The sequence below is a fragment of the Pantherophis guttatus genome, chromosome 4 (genome assembly GCF_059756535.1).
Source record: "Pantherophis guttatus breed Tessera chromosome 4, ASM5975653v1, whole genome shotgun sequence".
Classification (NCBI taxonomy): Eukaryota; Metazoa; Chordata; class Lepidosauria; order Squamata; family Colubridae; genus Pantherophis; species Pantherophis guttatus.
Window position 1 is genome coordinate 6,883,222 of NC_142066.1, and position 23,628 is coordinate 6,906,849.

Consider the following 23,628-nt stretch of genomic DNA (forward strand, 5'->3'; position numbering starts at 1 on the left):
TCATCGGTGGGATGGTGTCTCACATTTTCTACACATTTTATGAAATTGAATTAAAGGACCATCATTCTCTACAACTTTATCCCTTGCCAATGTAATATTTTTTTCCTTCAGATGGATTCCCCAATTTTACTGAACTCCCCAATATTTCTTATAAGATTAAAGGTTTTTATGACCATAATGCAGATTTTGTATCTTCCTTTGTCTTTTGAGTATATCTGGTTATAAGAAAACAAATGTTTTCTTTAAGTTAATATATTTTTCGTGAAAATGCTTTCAAGTCTTAAAGTCTTTTTCATTCACACATTAAATGTTTGCCAAAATAAGTTTTTTTAAAGAAAATTCAATGAGCTGAACTTTTTTTTTAAAGATCTCCATTATGACTCCTCACAAAATATGCTAGCAGTAAATGCATGATATTTGCTGAATGTGTTCATATTCTGTTTGTGCTAAACTGAAAGAAAATAAAAGTAGTAGCATGTAAAAAAGCTGACTATTCAATTTGCTGTAGTGCTTATTTATTGTAAGGCATGGAAATACATGGAAACACTATAAATTACTCCAGTATTTTATTATGTGCAATTCTCATCGTCGTACTTCCGTCAGAGACAGAAATGTTTCTTATTCATTTAGAAATGATGCCAAACTATAACAATGTTTAAATTTCTTAATCAATAAGGTTTTTTTAACTTATTGGCAGTATAGTCACCAAATTCTACCAGCATGCCCTCGCCGTGGCCTTTGCTGTGAAGGAGATCAATGAAGACTCCCAGATCTTACCTAATGTCACTCTTGGGTTCCACATCCATGACAGTTACTACAACCCAAGGATGACCTACCGCACCACTCTGGACCTGCTTTTCAAATCTAAGGGATTTTTTGCTAACTACAAATGTGATAGGCAGAAGAATCTCATGGCCATTATTGGGGGATTAGATGCTTCTACTTCTTCCTGTATGGCAGAAAGTATAAATCTCTTCAAAATTCCGCAGGTAATTTGGGGAGAGCAGTAAAAGATAAATTGGTCTTCTTTTGTAATGAACATTAGAGATCATCCTCTAATTTTTTCCCTCCATCATTATGAATATTGACTCTCTTTCTTTGTTCAGCTGACCTATGGATCCTTTGCCCAAGAAGAGCTCCAGGCTACTAAGTTCTCTTCACTTTATTACTTGGTCCCAAAAGAGGAGCATCAATACAGTGGAATTATACATGTTCTTCTCCATTTTGGATGGATGTGGATTGGAGTCTTTACATTCGATAAGAATAAGGGAGAACATTTCTTGCAGAAATTGAATCCGTTGCTTTCCCAAAATGGGATCTGTTTAGCCTTCACACAAAAGATTCCACAGCAAGCCCCACTTGAAGATCTATCAGAATTTTTTGATCTAATGTTGACTATTTTTAATTTACTGATAGATCAGAAAGCCAATGTTTTTCTTGTCTATGGTGAACCATTCACAATTCTGTGGCTCAGAAATGTTGTGTTTTTACGTGATCCTGAAAACAAAGAGAGTGCGTCATTTAGGAAGGTATGGATCTTGATGTTCCCAATTGATTTCACACTGACAGGATTTCAAAGGAGCTGGGATCTCCAGATGTTCCATGGAGCTCTTTCCTTTACTGTTCATTCAAGAGACATTCAAGGCTTTAAAGAATTTCTTCAAGTCATCAAACCTTCAACCCACAAAGATGGATTTCTTCAAGATGTTTGGGAGCAATTGTTTGACTGTTCACTTTCAAATGAAGAATCACCCTCAATGATCGATGAAACTTGTAGCGGAGAAGAGAATTTGGGGAATCTGCCTGGTGCTCTGTTTGAGTTGCAGATGACTGGCCAGAGCTACAGTATCTACAATGCTGTTTATGCCGTGGCACATTCTTTGCATGAGGCAGTGAGATCAAAAGCCCCACACAGAGAAAGTCAAAGGTTTGAATTTCAAGCTCTGCAGCCTTGGCAGGTGATGCCTACAAGCTATACATATGTTATGCATCTTACTTAAATTTAGTTGAAGTCTTAATTTTAGTTCTGGTTTAAACAAAAATCTATATTTTGAAAGACATTCTCCATAACAATTAACAATTGTTAATTAACATCTTATTTTTGTATCGGAAAATATTAATCTAGATAAGCTTAGATCAGATCTGGATAAGCAACCTGGACTTAAGGAGAAACTTCCTAACAGCTAGAAGAATTAACTAGTGGAACAGCTTGCCACTAGAAATCATGGGTGCTCCATCACTGGAGGTTTCTAAGAAGGGACTGGACAGTCACTTGTCTGCAATGGTATAGATCTTCTACTTTAGCAGAGGGCTGGTACTAGAAGACCTCCAAGGTCCCTTCTAGCTCTATTCAGAAGAAAGATCAGACCAAACTAGATTGAGATAGATAGATAGATAGATAGATAGATAGATAGATAGATAGATAGATAGATAGAGGATGGATGGACGGACAGACAGACAGACAGACAGACAGACAGACAGATGATTGATAGATAGATAGATAGATAGATAGATAGATAGATAGATAGATAGATAGATAGATGATAGATAAAATAAGATTATGGATGGTGTAGGCTTGATTCATTGTTTAAATAGAGAGTCCATATCATATTCAAAATAGATTGTTTTCATTTTGCTTTTATTGAATGATTCCCCCCCCCCATATTTCCTTAAAATCATTTATAGAGAAGATCTATACAGTTCCATGCAATATAGATGATCAATTTTCTCCATGTAGCTATTTGAGCATTATCGCAGGAATGGGAAGAATGTGGAAATAAAATTTGAATATTATTATTAGCTCCTTCCAATTCCTTCTCTCTTTTATTCTCTTTGAAGTAGCTCCATTCATTTCTTCAAGGCATTTCTTTTAACAATTCAGCTGGGGAGAGAGTGTTCCTCAATGAGAAAGGGGAAACAACAGGTGGGTTCGACATCACCAACATGATCACTTTTCCAAACAGATCCTTTCAGAGAGTTAGAGTTGGAAGGATAGATCCCAGTGCTCCAAAAGGGAAAGAATTATTTATTGATGAAGATGTGATTGTCTGGCACCCAGCTTTTAACCAGGTATGGATACATTCAATGGATTATATTGTGATCCATTATTATATCATGAAGATGCCTTTGTCCGTAAAGCCATATTGAACATAGTCTCTGTATAAATCTATGTAATTTATAAATGTAATTTCTGTTTTTTTGAAAGAAGAAAGGCATTACTCTCCATATATACAAAAGTGATATTACAATGAGAACACATTTCATATTTGTGTTGCAATTATTAATTGAAAAGATGTTGAATCTGTTTACCTTTATAAATCAAGTTTAATAAAATTCAATAGCCCTTTGGGAAGTCAAATATTGCTTCCTGCCATAATGAAGAATTAGGAACTCTTCTAAAAATCTCCCTTTGCAAAACCTTTCATGTTTATGACCAGGTACTTCCAATTTCTCTGTGTAATGATGGTTGCTCCCCCGGATACTGGAAGAAAGGAATGGAAGGAAGACAGTTCTGTTGCTACAACTGTGTGCCATGTCCAGAAGGGAAGATTTCAAATCAAAAGGGTAAGTGAGACAATCCATCAACTTTTTTAAAAAAAGTTGGATTTAAGCAAATTGTAATGCACGATGTTTGGATGCATATAATTAATGTTTTGACATGTTCTTCACGCTGAATATACATTTCTGCACCTGTGGATTATTGTCCGTTGTTCAGGGGTCAAAGGTTTGTGTATCAGATTCTAATGAGTAGGCTTTCCTAATAGAGCCCCAAAATATATATCCACTGAGTCTTAGATTGTTTGTTTATTTTTTGATTGATTTATTGATTTATTTATTGATTGATTGATTCAATTTATATGCCGCCCTTCTCCGGCGACTCAGGGCGGCTTACAATGCGTTAAGCAATAGCCTTCATACTTTTGTATATACCTGCTTAGTAGGGCTTTTGGCCCCCCATAAGCGGTGTTTCTACAAAGTCAGCTTATTGCCCCCACAATCTGGGTCCTCATTTTACCTACCATAGAAAGGATGGAAGGCTGAGTCAACCTTGAGCCTGGTGAGATTCGAACTTGCAGTAATTGCAGGCAGTCTATGATCATATGATCTCTTATCTATTTATTATTCACATTTTCAACTTCATTTCCATTTGCTGTTCTTTCCCTTAAGATTCTTCACTCAGTTAAAAAGTGAAGAAAAAATTGTAAGAATATATTTAGCATTTTTAAAAGCCTTCTTTCCTGGTATTGCCTATATTACGATGCAGAGGTGGTATTCAGCTGGTTTGAACTGGTTTGCCCGAACCTGTAGCTGAAATCACGGTTGGGCCCACCCACCTGCCCACCCACGTGCCCACCCCAGCTCTATGCCATCCTATTTAGGTGAGTTTTTGAGCCTGGGCACATGAATGGAAGGTGTACATGTGAGCAAACAACATGGCGAAAGGCAGGAGCGCAGGGCGAACTGGTAGTAACATAATGTGAAACCCACCACTGTTATGATGTCATCTTGATAACTTGTGATCAATGTCTAATCATTGTAAGCCCAGATAAATAATGTCTGACCTAATAAATATTTGAGTGGGAGATCTTCAAATAATTTGTACAGTAGCTTGAGAATTAGTGGGGTGGGGGGAACTGTGTTGGAAATAGAGAAGAGCAAAGAGCATTAGTCTTACCAGAAAACCCAACATGTACTTATCGCTTGAATTCCTGGGCAGTCATTCAATTCAAAAACTTCTTTATCTGACAAATTCTTATCTTTTCTTCCAGATATGGATGACTGTTTTGAATGTTCTCAAGATCATTATCCAAATAAAGAAAAGAAAGGCTGTATCCTGAAACTGCTGGTCTTTTTAGCTTTTCCAGAAAGCTTAGGAATTGGCTTAGCCTCAGCAGCTCTTTGTTTTTTCTTGTTAACATCTTGGGTACTTGGAATTTGTATTAAGCACAGGGATACTCCCATTGTGAAAGCCAACAACCAGTCCCTCACCTACACCCTGCTTGTCTCTCTTCAAATCTGTTTTCTCTCCTCTTTGCTCTTCCTCAGCCAACCTTGCAAAGTGACCTGCCTTCTCAGACAATCAACTTTTGGCATCACCTTCTCAGTGGCCATTTCTAGTGTACTGGCCAAAACCATCACTGTGGTTGTGGCTTTCATGGCCACTAAACCAGGATCTCAGATGAGAAAATGGGTGGGAAAAAAATTGGCCTTTTCTATTGTCCTTTTCTGCTCCCTCTTCCAAGTATGTGTTTGTATACTTTGGTTGTCAACATCTCCCCCATTCCCTGAGTTGGACATGCACTCAGAGCTCCAAGAAATGATTTTACAGTGCAATGAGGGGTCAGCTTTCTTCTTCTACTGTGTCTTGGGCTACATGGGTATCTTGGCCATCGCCAGCTTTATTGTAGCTTTTCTTGCCCGTAAATTACCTGACAGCTTTAATGAAGCCAAGTTCATCACCTTCAGCATGTTGGCCTTCTGCAGTGTGTGGATCTCCTTCTTTCCAGCCTATCTGAGCACAAAGGGAAAAGCCATGGTAGCTGTGGAGGTCTTCTCCATCTTGGCCTCCAGTGCTGCATTACTGGGATGCATATTCTTGCCAAAATGCTACATCATTGTTTTGCGGCCTAAACTCAACCACCGGGAGCAACTCATAAAGAGAAAATAGTACCCAATGTTGTCTTTCTTCCTAGTAAAAAATGCTGATAACAAAAAAAATAAAAGGACCATTTGCTATTTACAGAAACCATGTAGTTTTGATTTTGGCCTAAGGGGATATATGTCGGTTTAACCACAGGGAGCAACTCACAAAGACAAAATAGGACCCCATATGATCTCTCTTGCTAAGAAAAAATGCTGACAAGGACCATTTGCTGTCTGCAGGAACCATGTAGTTTGATTTTTTGCCAAAGAAGGATTTATGGGGGATTATTTTTACCATGGTTTGTCACATGGTTAGATGTTCAAACTGGCTTTGGCAATTTGTTCCCCATATCAAATCCTTCCCAATGGCAGATGTGGATGTTTGGTGGTATTTAAATGCATCATTGCAGGGTGTAAGCTTTTCTGAATAAAATTGTCTTTTGCAATTGACTAGTGGTGAATTTGTCAATGCCGATGGTGTTTAAGTGAATCTTCAGATGTTTTGAGCTTGCACCCAAAGCACGTATTATTATTGTTGTTGTTGTTGTTGTTGTTATTGTTGTTGTTACCTTTGCTTTCTTTTGTCACAGACATTCCGTTTCTATTTGCATGTCTTTGTATTTTGCTGTCTTCTCCAGTTCCTTTTCTTCTATTCTGGTATCTCCTTTTTTTCTTTTTCACAACCCTGTAATCTCTTGCATCGGGGTGGAATCAAGGCGACATAATAGAGCTGAGCATTTACTGGCCAGATGATTTTCCTGATGCTTTTGCAGAGCTCACAGCAGAAGTAGAAATTAAAATGTCCAGTATAGGAACCAGTGGTGGAATTCAATTTTTTTTACTAAAAATTTTTTAAGTTTTTTTTTTTTTAAAAAAAAAAAACAATAAGTTTTTTTTAACTTATTGGCAGTATAGTCACCAAATTCTACCAGCATGCCCTCGCCTTGGCCTTTGCTGTGAAGGAGATCAATGAAGACTCCCAGATCTTACCTAACGTCACTCTTGGGTTCCACATCTCTGACAGTTACTACAACCCAAGGATGACTTACCGCACCACTCTGGACCTCCTTTTCAGATCCCAGGAATTTGTCCCTAACTACAAATGTGATAACCAGAAGAATCTCATGGCCATCATTGGAGGGTTAGATGCCCCTACTTCTTCCTTTATGGCAGAAAGTGTAAATCTCTTCAAGATTCCACAGGTAACTTTCGGGGGAGCAGTAAGAGAGAAAATTATCTTCTTTTGTAATGAACATTAGCAGATAGAATAAAATAGAATAGAATAGAATAGAATAGAATAGAATAGAATAGAATAGAATAGAATAGAATGGAATGGAATGGAGAATTAGAATAGAATAGAATTTTTATTGGGCAAGTGTGATTGGACACACAAGGAATTTGTGTTGGTGCATACGTTCTCGGTGTACATAAAAGAAAAGATACATTTGTCAAGAATCATAAGGTACAACACTTAATTATAGTCATAGGGAACAAATAAGCAATCAAATCATATTAGGAAACAGTCAATATAAATCTTAAGGATACCAGCAACAAGGTTAGAGTCATACAGTCAGAAGTGTCCTGGCCAAAACCATCACTGTGGTTGTGGCTTTCATGGCCACTAAACCAGGATCTCAGATGAGGAAATGGGTGGGGAAAAGATTGGCTTTTTCTATTGTCCTTTCATGCTCCATCATTCAAGGATGGATTTGTATTCTCTGGTTGTCAACATCTCCCCCATTCCCTGAATTGGACATGTAGAGCTCCATGAAATGATTTTACAATGCAATGAGGGGTCAGGTTTCTTCTTCTACTGTGTCTTGGGCTACATGGGTGTCTTGGCCATCGGCAGCTTTATTGTGGCTTTTCTTGCCCGTAAATTACCTGACAGCTTTAATGAAGCCAAGTTCATCACCTTCAGCATGTTGGCCTTTTGCAGTGTCTGGATCTCCTTCTTTCCAGCCTATCTGAGCACAAAAGGCAAAGCCATGGTAGCTGTGGAGGTCTTCTCCATCTTGGCCTCCAGCGCTGCATTACTGGGATGCATATTTTTGCCAAAATGCTACATCATTGTTTTTAAGCCTGAACTAAACCAGAGAGAGCAACTAATAAAGAGGACTTAGTACATCATGTGAGTTTTCTCACTATGAAAATTTGCTGACAATTAGGATATTAACAATTGAAGGCCACGAACTGCAAATGGGCTGGCACTCCTTTTTATGGGATGAAAGATATAAAACACATACCTATTTTAAAAGACACACAATTAGGAATACACTACTACTAATTTGGCTAAAAATTCAAAAACAACACTACACAAAAATTCCGAATTGGCTATCACCATTAGAAGCGGTAAGACACCCAAACTTAACAGAACCCAAAAATATAATTAGATACAAAGACTTAATTGACTTCAAGGGAAGCTGAAAACCAAATAACAATTGGAAATAGAGCTAAATAGAGAAGTCGACTGGTGGACTTTTACACAGATCCAATCCAAATACAAGGAACATATAAAAACATATGAAATCTACAGAGAGAAACAAGAACTAGATAAAATTATATTAGACTCACAAGAGAAATTAATTAGTAAAATCTATAATGTTCTATTGCGATATAAGATGGAGGAGGAAACAGTAAAGGATACGATGATTAAATGGATGCAAAATTTTAAATATACAATAGATTTGGAGAAGTGGGAGGAATTATGGCAAATGAATACAAAATTAACATTAGCGGTGGCATACAAGGGGAACCAGCTGAAGATGTTTTATAGGTGGCATATGTCACCCACAAGATTGGTAAAAATTCATTCAAAGAACAGTTCATTATGCTGGAAATGCAAAAAATCGCAGGGTACCTTTTACCATCTATGGTGGACGTGCCCGGCAGCAAAGAAGTTTTGGTCTAACATTAAGAAATGGTTGGAACAAATAACAAAATTACAAATAGAGATGAAACCAGAAACTTTCCTTCTAGGAATCTTCACAAAAATATATCGTAAAGATATAAAATACCTGATAATACATATTCTAACGGCAGCTCGAATAATGTACGCAAGGAATTGGAAACAAGAAAAAATCCCAACGGAAGAAGAGTTAACAGATAAAATCGCACAGAGTGCTGAAATGGATAGACTAACAAAAGAGATGAAGGAAAAAGAAGAGACAGAGTACTACAGAATATGGGACAAATGGTACCTATGGTACAACGCCGCTAATAAAGATACATAGGTGCAAGAAGAATAGAAAAAAGATGTAAATAGATATACTAATAATTTCCTATGGACAAGTAAACATGAATAGGGGAATTTCAAAACAAAAGTATAATCCAAATATAAAGATTGCTAAGGAATCTTAAGGGAAAGGGAAAAAGAAAAGGAGGGGGAGGAAAAGGGAAAGGAAAAACTACTAGGCTAAAATTAGGGGAAAATTACAACTGTATTAATTGAGGAACCACTACGCAATATTGCTTTAAGAGGAAAATTTACTTATATGCTGTATGTTTTGTAAATATTTTTTATATGTGTTTTATATGTGTTTTAATAAAGTTTATAATTTTTTTTAAAAAAAGAAAATTTGCTGACAATTGAAAGACTGTCTGCTATCTCCTGTAAACATATAGTTTTAATTTCTGTGAAAGGAAGATTTATGGAGGATTATTATTGTTATTAAGATTTATTATGTTTGCCATTCCAAAAGGAGTTCTCGTGCTATTGCATTTACAACCATTTTCCAAAGAAGTCAATAAATACATTCCTTTTACAATAGGGGGTTCTTAGATCAATTTTTGACCATATCAAAATATATATTGAAAAAGAGGGAGGGAAGCGTAGGCGATGATATCAAATACATTGAACTGTACTCAATACTTGCAAGTCTCGTTTCCTGGATGGTGATCAGGGTCAAAGTCAGGGGTGAAAACCAGCAGGTTCTGACAGGTTCTGGAGAACCGGTAGCGGAAATTTTGAGCAGTACAGAGAACCGGTAGCGGAAATTTTGAGTAGTTTGGAGAACTGGCAAATACCACCTCTGACTGGACCCAGAGTGGGGTGGGAATGGAGATTTTGCAGTATCCTTCCCTTGCCACACCCACCAAGCCATGCCCACCAAGCCACACCACTCCCACCAAGCCATGCCCCTAGAACCAGGAGTAAAAAAAAATTGGATTTCACCACTGGTCAAGGCTAGCCTTGGGGAAAGGTGGGGAATATAAACTCTGTATGGCTTTGTGTCATCTGACATAATCCTTAATCCTGTCAATTCCGTCTGTCTCAGTCTTCTAATTGGGATTACTTGAGGCCATTCTGGCTGGAAGGCAGGGATTGCTTTACCTTCTATGCTTGGTTTTTCTTTGCCTTCTCTAGGGGCATGGAAACAAAGAGAAGGGGGTGTCTTGTGATTCTTTCTACAGTCACAACTGGTGAAATGGAATGCTCTGGGATTCTGCAACTGTTACAAATACATGTCAGTTGCCAAGCAACTAAAGTTCTATCACATGACTGTGGGAATGCCACCATGGTTGTAAATGCAGGGATCAGTTGTAGTAGGTCATTTTTTTTCAGTGTTGTTGTAATTTTGAATGGTCAAAAAAGAAATGGTTGCAAGTTAAGGACTACCTATATTTTCCTTTAGTAAAGAAAATAGAAAAAGAAACTTGAGACATTGTTCAGAGCAGATAATGGACATCCCAAAGGTGATTTTTTTCAAGAGGCAACTGGACTTTCTGGTTTTCTTTGAAGACGTTTCACTTCTCATCCAAGAAGCTTCTTCAGCTCTGACTGGATGGTGGGGAATGGAAGGATTTATACTCCTTGCAGAAAACTGGTCATTTGCATTCTTTTAGCGGGTCGTTAAGGTCACCTGGAGGTTTATCTGTCTCATCAGGGTCACCTGAGTGGTGCAAATGGATGTGGAGCCTCTCCCCTCCCCCCTCTTCTACATCTACTCATAACAACAAATTTGAAATCGTTGATAAGATGGTGCAAAACTCTTGTCATTCATGACATATGCTGTGCCTATGGAAACCATGGAAAATGAATGGTTTTCAAAGGTTTTCAATGATGTTATCACCTAGATAGGTAACGAAAAGTCTGCAAACAAATAACCTATTTCAGAGAGCATCAAGGACTCAAGGTTGAAAACTAAATTGCTCTTTAAGCAGTTGAATGAATAAAATTTTATTACGGTCCTCGACCAGCAATAGACATACAATGAATTAAAAACAATACTGACATTAATCATGAATAGAAACATTCACTTCTCATCCAAGGAGCTTCTTCCATTCTGACTGTCAGAAAAAGACTGCTTTATCTCTCCTCATAAAACATGCATACAGTAAATGAGTGATATTTGCTACATCTATTCATATTCTGTTTTATGCTAAGCTAAACTGATCTAGCTATATAAAAAAGGCTGTATGTATGTATGTATGCTCCATCATAACTCTGGGACGCCTTGAGCAATTTCAACCAGACTTGGTACACAAATGACTTACTATATGGAAACAAATACTGTGTGTGTTAAAACACCCTGGTGTGTGTGTGTGTGTGTGTGTGTGTGTGTTGCAGCATAACTGTGAAATGCCTGGGCCGATAAGGCGAGTGAGAGCGGCATCCGAGAGAGGCAATTGTTTGTGATGTCAATTCCTTTGCAGCTTCTGGAAAGGCAACTGTGATGTTTGCCATCCAGTGGAGCAATGGGAAAGCGCCTGATGGATTTGGGGCAAATGCCAGGATCGTAGACAGGGTGGGAAAGAGGAGCGCATGGGAGGGGGGGTCAACATTTTCCCCATTCCCTGAGTTGGACATGGACTCAGAGCTCCAAGAAATTATTTTGCAATGCAATGAGGGCTCAGATTTCTTTTTCTACTGTGTCTTGGGCTGCATGGCCATCACCAGCTTTATTGTGGCTTTTCTTGTCCATAAATTACCTGACAGCTTTAATGAAGCCAAGTTCATCACTTTCAGCATGTTGGCCTTTTGTAGTGTTTGGGTCTCCTTCTTTCAGCCTATCTGAGCACAAAAGGAAAAGCCATGGTAGCTGTGGAGGTCTTCTCCATCTTGGCCTCCAGTGCTGCATTACTGGGATGCATATTTTTGGCTAAATGTTACATCATTGTTTCCAGGCCTGACCTAAATCACAGGGAACAACTCATAAAAAGAAACTAGTACATCATGTAATATTTCTTGCCTTGAAAAACATCTTACCAATTCTCTTTTTTCAACTATTCCCAAAACAAATTAAGCAGCAATCCCTTGTCAGGTCACCCAAAGGAGAGAAAGCTGTTGAACCAATGTACAAAGGAAAATTGCCAGGATGCCAATGTTTCAACGATAATTATGTCTCTTGTGAATTACTGAAATTACTATATTATTCTAAAAGGGAAAAGTAGCAAACACAGGAATTGGAATTGAAAAACAATCCATATAAGTATTTCAAGAGCCAGACAGAGGCAGGAAGACAAATTCTCTCTCTCCTGTCTTTATGTGCCAGAACTTCTCTTTGAATGATTGACTGAGACATTGTTGGGTAAAAATAATGTGAAGATGTTGTTCCTTCTGATGTTCTTGATGCACAAAGTAGTAATGCTGAGATGCCCTGCAAGTGAAGCTTTCCCTGTTCCACATGAGTGGTTCCAGTTTGGTGACCTCGTCATTGGTGGGATGGTGTCTCAAATTTTTTACAACTTTTATGAAATTGAATTTAAAGAACATCCTTCTTTAAATCCTTATCCGTTTCCAATGTAAGGACTCCCCCCTCCCACATGTTCCCTAAATTTATCCAAATCCAGTGAATGTGCTAATATGAGTAAAAACTGAGCATGAATGTAGTTTTTGTATCTTCTTTCTCTTTTGAATGGTTGTAAGAGAAGAAATATAGAATAACAGAGTTGGAATGGACCTTGGAGGTTTACTAGTCCAACCCCCTGCCCAGGCAGGAAATCCTACACAACTTCAGACAAATGGTTATCCAACATCTTTTTAAAAAAATTACAGTGTTGGAGCATTCACAACTTCTGGAGGCAAGTTGTTCTACTGATTAATTGTTTTCAGTGTCTGGAAATTTCTCCTTAGTTCTAAATTGCTTCTCTCCTTTATTAGTTTCCACCCATTGCTTCTTGTCCTACCCTCAGGTGCTTTGGAGAATAGCTTGACTTCCTCTTCTTTGTGGTAGCCCCTGAGATATTAGAACATTGCTATCATGTCTCCCCTAGTCCTTCTTTTCATCAAATTAGACATGCCCAGTTCCTGCAACTGTTCTTCATATGTTTTAGCCTCCAGTCCCTTCATCATTTTGGTTGCTCTTCTCTGCCCTCTTTCTAGAGTCTCAACATCTTTTTTACATCATGATGACCAAAACTGGATGCAGTATTCCAAGTGTGGCCTCACCAAGGAATTATAAAGTGGTATTAGCACTTCACATGACCTTGATTCTATCCCTCTGTTTATGCAGCTTAGAACTGTGTTGGCTTTTTTGGCAACTGCTGTGTATTTTTTTTTTTTTTGTATTAACTTAAAAGTCTTTCTCATCAGATGTATGCTTTTTTTCATTTGTATCCTAAACGTCATTCACAAAAATTTACTGAAATTTTGTGGAACATTTAAGGAGCTGAAGGTAATTTTTTTTTCAAAAAAAGGACTGTATTATCATCCCTTTGAAAATGGGCAGACTGTAAATGACTGATATTTGCTTCATCTGTCCCTTTTCTGTTTCGTGCTAAGATGATAGAAAACAAATATGATAGCTTGGAATCAAAGTTATTATTGTCTTTGTTTATTTATTGCAACTCATGGAAATACATTGGGAACACTCTCTAGAAATTATTACAGCAAATTAGCATTTTTGTAGTTATCATCTTCCTACTTCCATCAGAGATAGAAGTCTTTGTTATATATTTAAAAATGATGTCACATTGTAAGAATTTTAAAATGACTTCTTCCATGGGGGGATTTAACTTATTGACAGAATAATAACGAAATTCTACCAGGACGTCCTCGCTTTGGCCTTTGCTGTGAAGGAGATCAATGAAGACTCCCAGATCTTACCTAACATCACTCTTGGGTTCCACATCTACGACAGTTACTTCAATTCAAGGATGACCTACCGCACCACTCTGGACCTGCTTTTCAAATCTCAGGGATTTTTTCCTAACTACAAATGTGATAACCAGAAGAATCTCATGGCCATCATTGGAGCTCTTGTGTCTGATACTACATCCTATATGGCAGAAAGTATACATGTCTTCAAGATTCCACAGGTAATTTGGGTGGAGGGGTAAGAGTGAAACTTGTTTTCTTTAGGAATCAACATTAGAGTTCAATGTTAGAGTTCATTCGGTCTCCATATTTTTCCCTTCATTGTCATGAATAGAGATTCTCCTTTTTTGTGTGTAGTTGACCTATGGCTCATTTGCCCAAGAAGACTTTAAAACTACTGAGTTATCTTCCCTTTATTGCATGGTCCCAAAAGAGGAGCATCAATACAATGGAGCTATACAGCTTCTTCTTCATTTTGGATGGACGTGGATTGGAGTCTTCACTTTTGATAACAATAAGGGAGAACGTTTCTTGCAGAAACTGCACCCGTTGCTTTTTCAAAATAGGATCTGCTTGGCTTTCACACAAAAAATTCCGCAACGAGCCCAATTAGAAGAAATTTCAGAATTTTTTGATGTCATCTCCATTATTTCTGAAAAACTTGTAAATCAGGCGGCTAATGTTTTTCTTGTCTATGGTGAATCATTCACGATTCTTTGGCTCAGAAGTGTTGTGTTTTTCTGTGATCAAGAGAAAAAAGAGAGTGCATCTTTTAGAAAGGTTTGGATCCTGATGTTCCCAACTGATTTCATACTGACAGGAATTCAAAGGTCTTGGGATGTCCAGTTGTTCCATGGGTCTCTTTCCTTTACAGTGCATTCGCGAGAAATTACTGGATTCAAAGAATTTCTTCAAGTCATCACACCTTCAACCCACAAAGATGGATTTCTTCAAGAAATTTGGGAACAATTGTTTGACTGCTCACTTTCAGATGAAGAATCAACCTCAATGTCCAATCCAACATGTAGTGGAGAGGAGAATTTGGAAAATCTGCCTTCTCCTCTGTTTGAGTTGAAGATGACTGGCCAAAGCTACAGCATCTACAATGCTGTTTATGCAGTGGCACATTCTCTGCATGAGGCTGTGAGATCAAGAGCCCAACACAGAAGAATTAAAATGTTTGCATTTTCAAATCTGCAGCCATGGCAGGTAATGTCTCTATGCCACACCTATCTTTTCTTTCCCAGTGAATAGCCTTTCTTCTCATAATCTAATATGGCTTGTTTGCCATGGCCACAGATCAAGACAGATACCGAGGAAACAAAGTTATTAACGTAACAGCTGATTCTATATTATAGAACAAAAGCATTGAAAAAAAACGGTCTTTGCAAATTTCAGTCTAGTCAATGGAATTTTTGTATTATTAAAAAAACAATTATCGATAAGGAAGCCCCCGATGTTCCACATCTACAGATTGTCAGGTGTTAGGCATAAGTGTGATTTATGTAGAAAATCATCACAATTTGTATCATAAAAGATGATCAAAGGAAGCACTGCTTCATACAATTATTTAACATTATTTTTCATTCTCTTTTCCAAAAATTGTCCAAGATACTTTTACTTGGCTCATAAATGTTTTCAATGTTGAGAATATGAATGTGTTTTCTCTCTCTCTCTCTCTCCTCACAGAATAGAATAGAATAGAATAGAATAGAATAGAATAGAATAGAATAGAATAGAATAGAATAGAATAGAACAGAACAGAACAGAACAGAACGGAACGGAATGGAATGGAATAGAATAGAATAGAATAGAAAATATGGAATGGAATGGAATGGAATGGAATGGAATGGAATGGAACGGAACGGAACGGAACGGAACAGAACAGAACAGAACAGAACAGAACAGAACAGAACAGAACAGAACAGAACAGAACAGAATAGAATAGAATAGAATAGAAAATATGGAATGGAATGGAATGGAATGGAATGGAATGGAATGGAAGAGAAGAGAAGAGAAGAGAAGAGAAGAGAAGAGAAGAGAAGAGAAGAGAAGAGAAGAGAAGAGAAGAGAAGAGAAGAGAAGAGAAGAGAAGAGAAGAGAACAGCATACGTAGAATAGAATAAATCTCAAATTCTAAAATCTGGGTTAATGAAATTTGTCAGGTCCCAGGCTCTGTAGCTTTGTACCAATGAAGAAAAAAAAGTGGTGGATAAGATTATGTATGGTGAAGGTTTGATTAATTCTTTAAACAGTGAAGAGAAATCATATACAAAATAGCCTGTTTTCATTTTGCTTTTATTGATTGACACTATTTCCTATTTTTCTTCAGATTAAACCTATACATTTCCATGCAGTACAGATTATCAATTTTCTCAGTGTACTTATTTGAGCATTATTACAGAAAGGGGAAGAATGACTGAAAGAAATGTGAATATGATGGTTTGTTCTCCATTTATTATCCTTTCAATTCCCTCTCTCTTCTATTCTCTTTCAAGTAGCTCCATCCATTTCTTCAAGGCATTTCATTTAACAATTCAGCTGGGGAGAGAGTGTGCCTGAATGAGAAAAGGGAAGCAGCAGGTGGATTCGACATCACCAACTTGATCACTTTTCCAAACAGATCCTTTCAGAAAGTTACCGTTGGAGTCTTAGATCCCAATGCTCCAAAAGGGAAAGAATTATTTATCAGTGGAGATGAGATTGTCTGGTACCCAGCTTTTAACCAGGTGTGGACACCTTTAATGGCCATTTAATGTGATCCATTATAATACCATGAAGGTCTCTTTGTCTGTATTGAACATAGTCTCTTTATACATCTTTTCTTTCAGTCTCTTTTAAAAAAAAAAACAAAAAAAAACCCTGATATATTCTATACAAATGCTGACCATGTTCCGGCATTTACCAAACTGACAAAATGACATTGCAACTTGAAAGCTAGATTTTCATATCCGAGCTACATTTCCATTGGAAATCGTGCAAGTCATGCTGTTTCCATAAGATTGTCATTGTGCACATCAGTGGGGGGATTCCGCCAGTTCAGACCAGTTCGGGCGAACCAGTAGTGGCAACCTGCGAGTGGGCCCACCCTACTGCAATCCCGTCCTATAGTGTTGTGTTTTTGATGCCGCACACAAGTCAGACGTCGTGCATGAATTGCTGTGTTGTTTGACATCACTTGCATTTGTGGATGGCGCACGTAAGTGAATTGCCATGTTTTGTGATGCCGCATGCATGCGTGGATGGCTCGCGTGTGAGCGAAGCAAGCGTGCACAACCTCACATTTCCGTTGCTAGTTGAACCGGTTGTTACAATATGTGAAGCCCATGTCTGGTGCACATTTATCTCCTCACCCTGCCATTCTTCTTCTTCTTTTTTTATAAATAATTTTTATTGTAGTTTTTCTTTTCCAAGACTCTAATATATATTCAAACAGAGAGTGTCATTTTTATATACTTTGGATTAACAGTTCACATAAAATCTACATTATATACATATATATATATATATATATATATATATATATATATATATATATATATATATATATAATTTTTTTAAATTTTGTATGCTTTGTTTTTACTTAGGCTGTGCACCGCCCTGAGTCCTATTTGGAGAAGGGCGGTATAGAAATTTAAACAAATATATATATATATTTATATATATATATATATATATATATATATATATATATATATATATATCCTCAACTTCTTTATGAATATTACCTATTTTTGTTTGTGTTGTCTATCCACCTATACCATTTTTCCCAAACTGCATAATATTCCGAATCCTCTTTTTCTTTTAATTCTAAAGTTAGTTTATTCATTTTGGCACATTCAAATATTTTTTTGATAATCAGTCCCTCTGGTGGTAAGTTATGTTCTTTCCAATATTGCGTGAATGTAATTATTGCTGCTGTTAGTATATGTAGGATCAGATATCTTATTTTTTTTTATCAAATTTAGTTTTTAATATTCCCAGGAGAAATGTTTCCGGATTTAACTCAATTTGGCAATTTATTAAATCTTGTAGCCAATCTCATATTTTCGTCCAATACTTTTTTGTTTCAGGGCATAACCACCAAGTGTGAAAGAAGGTACCTTGGTGTTGGTTGCATTTCCAGCACTTGAGGCTTAGATTTGGGTATATTTTGGCCAGTCTTGCTGGAGCTAAGTACCAGTGATTTTATATTGATTTTCCTTATAGGCCACCGATTTTGCACCCTGCCATTCTTCAAACAGGCCATGAAAATTCTTTCCCGCCATAAAAGAGAACAATTAGATTTTTTTTAAAAAAAAATCTTTGTTTGAAAATCCTTTCATGTTTATGACCAGGTACTTCCAATTTCTCTGTGTAATGACCATTGCTCCCCTGGATACTGGAAGAAAGGGATAGAAGGAAATCAATTCTGCTGCTATGACTGTGTTTCATGCCCAGAAGGAAAGATTTCAAATCAAAAGGGTAGGTGAGACAATCCATCAAGTTTTCATTAGATTGACTTAAGCAAAATGTACCCTATTTTTCAGAGTATATGATGCTCCAGAGTATAAGACGCATATTAGTTTTTAGGGAAGAAAACAAGGGGAAAAAATTCTGCCTTTACCTACCAGCATCCATCCATGGCTAGCATCCTTGCAGCAAAGAGCAAACAGCCTGGTCAGCTTCAGCACATTATTGCAGCATGATTCACCGATCCCTGCCGCCTGGAACCACCCAAAAATGTGACGCACGGAGGTCACAAATGGGGTGTGCGGAGACCAAAAACATGGCGCATGGAGGCTGAATACACGATGCGCGGAGGCAGCGATTGGTAGCGATGTGCTTTGGTGATCCCCGCAGCCTGGAATGGCTCTAAACTGGAGCATTTGGAGGCCGATAATGCAACACACGGAGGCCAAAAACGCAACACACGGAGGCCAAAAACACGAGGCATGGAGGTGGCGATGTGCTGTGGGGATCCCTGCAGCCAGGAACAGGTCTAAAACTTTGCCCCCCACAGAGAGGGCTCGCAATCTGGGTGTCCTCCTGGACGTACGGCTGTCTTTAGAAGAGCACATGACGGCCGTGGCCAGGGGGGCTTTTTATCAGGTTCTCCTGATTCGCCAGTTGCGGCCCTTTCTGGATCGTGACACCCTGCGCACAGTCACTCACGCCCTTGTTACCTCCCAACTGGACTACTGCAATGCTTTCTACATGGGGCTCCCCTTGAAAAGCACCCGGAGGCTCCCACTGGTCCAGAATGCGGCCACGCGGGTGGTTATGGGCGCAACCCGTTGTGCCCATGTGGGACCTCTCCTGTGCGAGCTGCACTGGCTCCCAGTGGTCTTCCGGGTGCAATTCAAGGTGTTGGTTACCACCTTTAAAGCGCTCCATGGCATTGGACCTGGATACCTTCGAGACCGTCTTCTGCCATCCGTAGCCTCCCACCAGCCAGTCCGCTCCCACAGAGAGGGTCTCCTCAGGGTGCCATTGGCCAAATTATGTCAGCTGGTGACACCCTGGGGGAGGGCCTTCTCTGTGGGAGCCCCTGCCCTTTGGAATGAGCTGCCCCCAGAAATTCGTAAAATCTCTGATCTCCGTGTATTTCGCTGTGCCCTCAAAACCTTGTTGTTCCGCCAGGCGGGGCTATCAGTTTAAAGATTTTAATTGGTTTTTAAAAATGGGATTTTAAATTTGGGGTTTTATAACCGAGCCTTATTTAATTATTTTAATTACTTTTTAAATTTTGTTTGTCTTGTGCTTTTAATCAGGCTGTACACCGCCCTGGGTCCTTCGGGAGAAGGGCAGTATAGAAATTAAATAAATAAATAAATAAATAAACAAACAAACAAATAAATAAATAAATAAATAAATCAGCATGTGGAGGCAGAAAATGCAACAGATAGAGTCCGAAAATGGCCAAAGGGTGGGTGTCAGTAAGCGGGGGAGGGGCTACATTCAGTGCATAAGACACACCCAAATTTTCACCCTCTTTTGGGGGTTGAAGTGCATCTTATACTCCGAAAAGTACAGTAATTTAGTAATCTACACTTTAGGATGTGTAGAATTAGTAGTTTTAGGAGATCTTCAGGGTGAATATTTCTTTCTATACTGTAGACTACAGTCTCTCATTCAGAAATCAAAGTTTACTTGTGAGATTTCAGCAGGTAGAGTTTCCTAATGTGGGCCCAAAATATATATATCTCCATTGAGCCATAGGTCTTCTATGATCACATCATCTATTATCTATTTATGTATTTTTCATATTTTCAACTTCATTTGCCTATTGAGGGTTTATTTTGTTCGTGTAAGATTAATAAATGAGAATATTTGTAGCTCAAGGTTACAAATGAGGGGTCCTTGGTGTTCTCTGAGCTTGCTTGTTTTCAAGCAGACTCTAGAAAAAGTGCAGAGAACAGCAACCAGGATGATGAGGGGACTGGAGGCTAAAACATATGAAGAACTGTTACAGGAACTGGGCATGGCTAGTCTAGTGAAGTGAATGACCAAGGGAGACATGATAGCGGTCTTCCAATATTGGAGGGACTGCTACAGAGAGGAACGAGTGAGGCTATTTTCCAAGGTACCTGAAAGCCAGAACAGGAATAATGGATGGAAACTGAGCAAGGAGAGTTTTAAGCTGGAAATAAGGAGACATTTTCTGAGAGTGAGAACAATCAACCAATGGAACAGCTGAACAGCCTTCAGAAGTTGTGGGAGCTTCATCACTTGAGATTTTCGAGAAGAGATTGGACTGCCATTTGTCAGAAATGGTGAAATTTATACTTCTATTTAAGTTGAAATAAACCATGACAGTTTTTAAAAATGATAGTGTAAACTCAAGAAACAACGTTGTGGCTAAGGTCAGTTTGCTTATAAGTGAATGCAGACAATTTTTCCACTTGATCTGCCATTTTCCAGGTCTTCTCTTCCATGAAATCAGAGAGTAAGAGAAAAGCAAATAAGATTCAGCAGACAAAGATAGATTTGTGAATGGATCAGATATTTTACCATGAAAATATCATGAAACCGGTGTTTGTAGAATCAACTAATGTTCTAAACATAGAACACAAAAGCATATTCTCCAAAGACCCTGAGAGTAGGACAAGAAGCAATGGGTGGTAACCATGGAGAGAAGCAACTTAGAACTAAGGAGAAATTTCTTGAAAGTTAGAACAATTAATCAGTGGAACAACTTGCCTCCAGAAGTTGTGAATGCTCCAACACTGGAAGTTTAAAGAAGAGATTGGATAACCATTTGTCTGAAGTGGTGTAGGGTTTCCTGCCTTAGCAGGGGGTTGGACTAGAAGACCTCCAAGGTCCCTTCCAACTCTGTCATTCTATGTCTATAACAAAGGAAAGGCTTAATATACCATTATTACCTTGAAAGCAAGCTAAGATTACTTTATTACATGTGAATCCTAAATAGAGGAAAACCTGCATTTTCACAGAATCATGATCAGATTCGTAACCGGTGGAAAGAACTGATAAGCAATAGCAGTGAGCATCCACTAGGAAAAGAATTTTCAACAATATATAATGGATAGATGACAAATGCCTTGACTTTTTCTTCCAGATATAGACGACTGTTTTGAATGTTCAAAAGACCACTACCCGGATAAAGAACAGAAAGGATGTATCCTGAAACCGGTGGTCTTTCTATCATTTGAGGAAACCTTAGGAACTGGTTTAGCCTCAGCTGCTCTTTCTTTCTTCTTCTTAACATCTTGGGTACTTGGAACATTTATTAAGCACCGGGATACTCCCATTGTCAAAGCCAACAACCGGTCCCTCACCTACACCCTCCTTGTCTCTCTTCTGCTCTGTTTTCTCTCCTCTTTGTTTTTCCTCAGCCAGCCTGGCAAAGTGACCTGCCTTCTCCGACAATCAGCTTTTGGCCTCACTTTCTCAGTGGCCATTTCTAGTGTCCTGGCCAAAACCATCACTGTGGTTGTGGCTTTCATGGCCACTAAACCAGGATCTCAGATGAGGAAATGGGTGGGTAGAAGATTGGCTTTTTCTATTGTCCTTTCATGCTCCATCATTCAAGGATGGATTTGTATTCTCTGGTTGTCAACATCTCCTCCATTCCCTGAATTGGACATGCACTCAGAGCTCCAAGAAATGATTTTACAGTGCAATGAAGGATCAGCTTCATTCTTCTACTGTGTCTTGGGCTACATGGGTATCTTGGCCATTGCCAGCTTTATTGTGGCTTTCCTTGCCCGTAAATTACCCGACAGCTTTAACGAAGCCAAGTTCATCACCTTCAGCATGTTGGCCTTTTGCAGTGTGTGGATCTCCTTCTTTCCAGCCTATCTGAGCACAAAAGGCAAAGCCATGGTAGCTGTGGAGGTCTTCTCCATCTTGGCCTCCAGCGCTGCATTACTGGGATGCATATTCTTGCCAAAATGCTACATCATTGTTTTTAAGCCTGAGCTAAACCAGAGAGAGCAACTAATAAAGAGGACTTAATACATCATGTGAATTTTCTCACTATGAATATTTGCTGACAATTGAAAGACTGTCTGCTATCTCCTGTAAACATATAGTTTTAATTTCTGTCAAAGGAAGATTTATGGAGGATTATTATTGTTATTAAGATTTGTTATGTTTGCCCATTCCAAAAGGAGTTCTCATGTTATTGCATTTACAACCATTTTCCAAAGAAGTCAATAAATACATTCCTTTTACAATCTGGGGTTCTTAGATCAATTTTTGACCATATCAAAATATATATTTAAAAAGAGGTGGCAAGTATTTCCAAATAATTATTTATTAAACATATTTCTAATTAAATATTTACACATATACTAACCTGATAGTAATTCCCTTGTTTTTTACTTTTCCCCTCATTTTTAAAATACTATAATTATGTGACTTGATATTTGATAACCAAAGCCACAAGAACGAAAGCAAAACATGAATAGGCAAAATATGAATTTACAGAGGTGGCATTCAGCCAGTTCAGACCAGTTCACCCGAACTGGTAGCGAAAATTGCAGGTGGGGCTGCCCACCCACCCTGACTCTATGCCATTCTCTTTAGGTACATTTTTGAGGCTGGGCGCATGGGTGGAAGTCAGGTGAGTGCGCAAACTGGGTGCGCGCGGGGGCACAAACTAATCATGTGTGCAGGGGGGTGAACCAGTAGTAACATAATGTGAAACCCACCACTGGAGTTTTACTATCTCCAGAGATAGCACAACAAGGACGCTGTTCTTGCAGAGGAATAATCTGCAACTTGACACAGTCATATATTTCTGTAGAAGTCATTAAGTGTAGGGAATGATAGCAAATACATTGAACTGTACTCAATAACCTGCAAGTCTGGTTTCCTGGGTGGTGATCAGGGTCAAGGCCAGGGGTGAAAACCAGCAGGTTCTGACAGGTTCTGGAGAACCGGTAGCGGAAATTTTGAGCACTTCAGAGAACCGGTAGCGGAAATTTTGAGTAGTTTGGAGAACTGGCAAATACCACCTCTGGCTGGACCCAGAGTGGGGTGGGAATGGAGATTTTGCAGTATCCTTCCCTTGCCACACCCACCAAGCCACGCCCACCAAGCCACACCACTCCCACCAAGACATGCCCCTAGAACCGGGAGTAAAAAAAATTGGATTTCACCACTGGTCAAGGCTAGCCTTGGGGAAAGGTGGGGAATGTAAATTCTGTGTGGCTTTGTGTTGTCTGACCTAATCCTTAATCCTGTCAATTCCGTCTGTCTCAGTCTTCTAATTGGGATTACTTGAGGCCATTCTGGCTGGAAGGCAGGGATTGCTTTACCTTCTATGCTTGGTTTTTCTTTGCCTTCTCTAGGGGCATGGAAACAAAGAGAAGGGGGTGTCTTGTGATTCTTTTTACAGTCACAACTGGCGAAATGTAATGCTCTGGGATTCTGCAACTGTTACAAGTACATGTCAGTTGCCAAGCAATTAAAGTTCGATCACATGACTATGGGGATGCCGC

At 38.7% G+C, this 23,628-nt stretch overlaps 2 protein-coding genes across 2 annotated transcripts; both read left to right on the forward strand.

The window, feature by feature from the left end:
* Positions 1 to 2,831: 2,831 nt before the first annotated feature.
* On the forward strand, positions 2,832 to 6,093 carry LOC132709848 (vomeronasal type-2 receptor 26-like). The gene is made up of 3 exons (XM_060684841.1): positions 2,832 to 3,069; positions 3,438 to 3,564; positions 4,770 to 6,093. The coding sequence occupies exons 1-3, from the start codon at positions 2,944 to 2,946 to the stop codon at positions 5,666 to 5,668; spliced, it is 1,152 nt and encodes a 383-aa protein (XP_060540824.1). The 5' UTR covers positions 2,832 to 2,943; the 3' UTR covers positions 5,669 to 6,093.
* Positions 6,094 to 13,740: 7,647 nt separating this feature from the next.
* LOC148113640 (vomeronasal type-2 receptor 26-like) lies at positions 13,741 to 22,357 on the forward strand. The gene is made up of 5 exons (XM_087892328.1): positions 13,741 to 13,876; positions 14,502 to 14,890; positions 16,183 to 16,410; positions 18,019 to 18,145; positions 21,240 to 22,357. The coding sequence occupies exons 1-5, from the start codon at positions 13,741 to 13,743 to the stop codon at positions 22,136 to 22,138; spliced, it is 1,779 nt and encodes a 592-aa protein (XP_087748454.1). The 3' UTR covers positions 22,139 to 22,357.
* Positions 22,358 to 23,628: the final 1,271 nt, after the last annotated feature.

Bases quoted from the DNA above. Each gene is read 5' to 3' on its own strand.
- LOC132709848 (XM_060684841.1), top strand. From the start codon at position 2,944: ATGATCACTTTTCCAAACAGATCCTTTCAGAGAGTTAGAGTTGGAAGG. The intron at 3,070-3,437 runs GTATGGATACAT...GTTTATGACCAG, and splicing joins GGCACCCAGCTTTTAACCAG to GTACTTCCAATTTCTCTGTG. The intron at 3,565-4,769 runs GTAAGTGAGACA...CTTTTCTTCCAG, and splicing joins GAAGATTTCAAATCAAAAGG to ATATGGATGACTGTTTTGAA.
- LOC148113640 (XM_087892328.1), top strand. From the start codon at position 13,741: ATGACCTACCGCACCACTCTGGACCTGCTTTTCAAATCTCAGGGATTT. The intron at 13,877-14,501 runs GTATACATGTCT...TCATACTGACAG, and splicing joins TACATCCTATATGGCAGAAA to GAATTCAAAGGTCTTGGGAT. The intron at 16,411-18,018 runs GTGTGGACACCT...GTTTATGACCAG, and splicing joins GGTACCCAGCTTTTAACCAG to GTACTTCCAATTTCTCTGTG.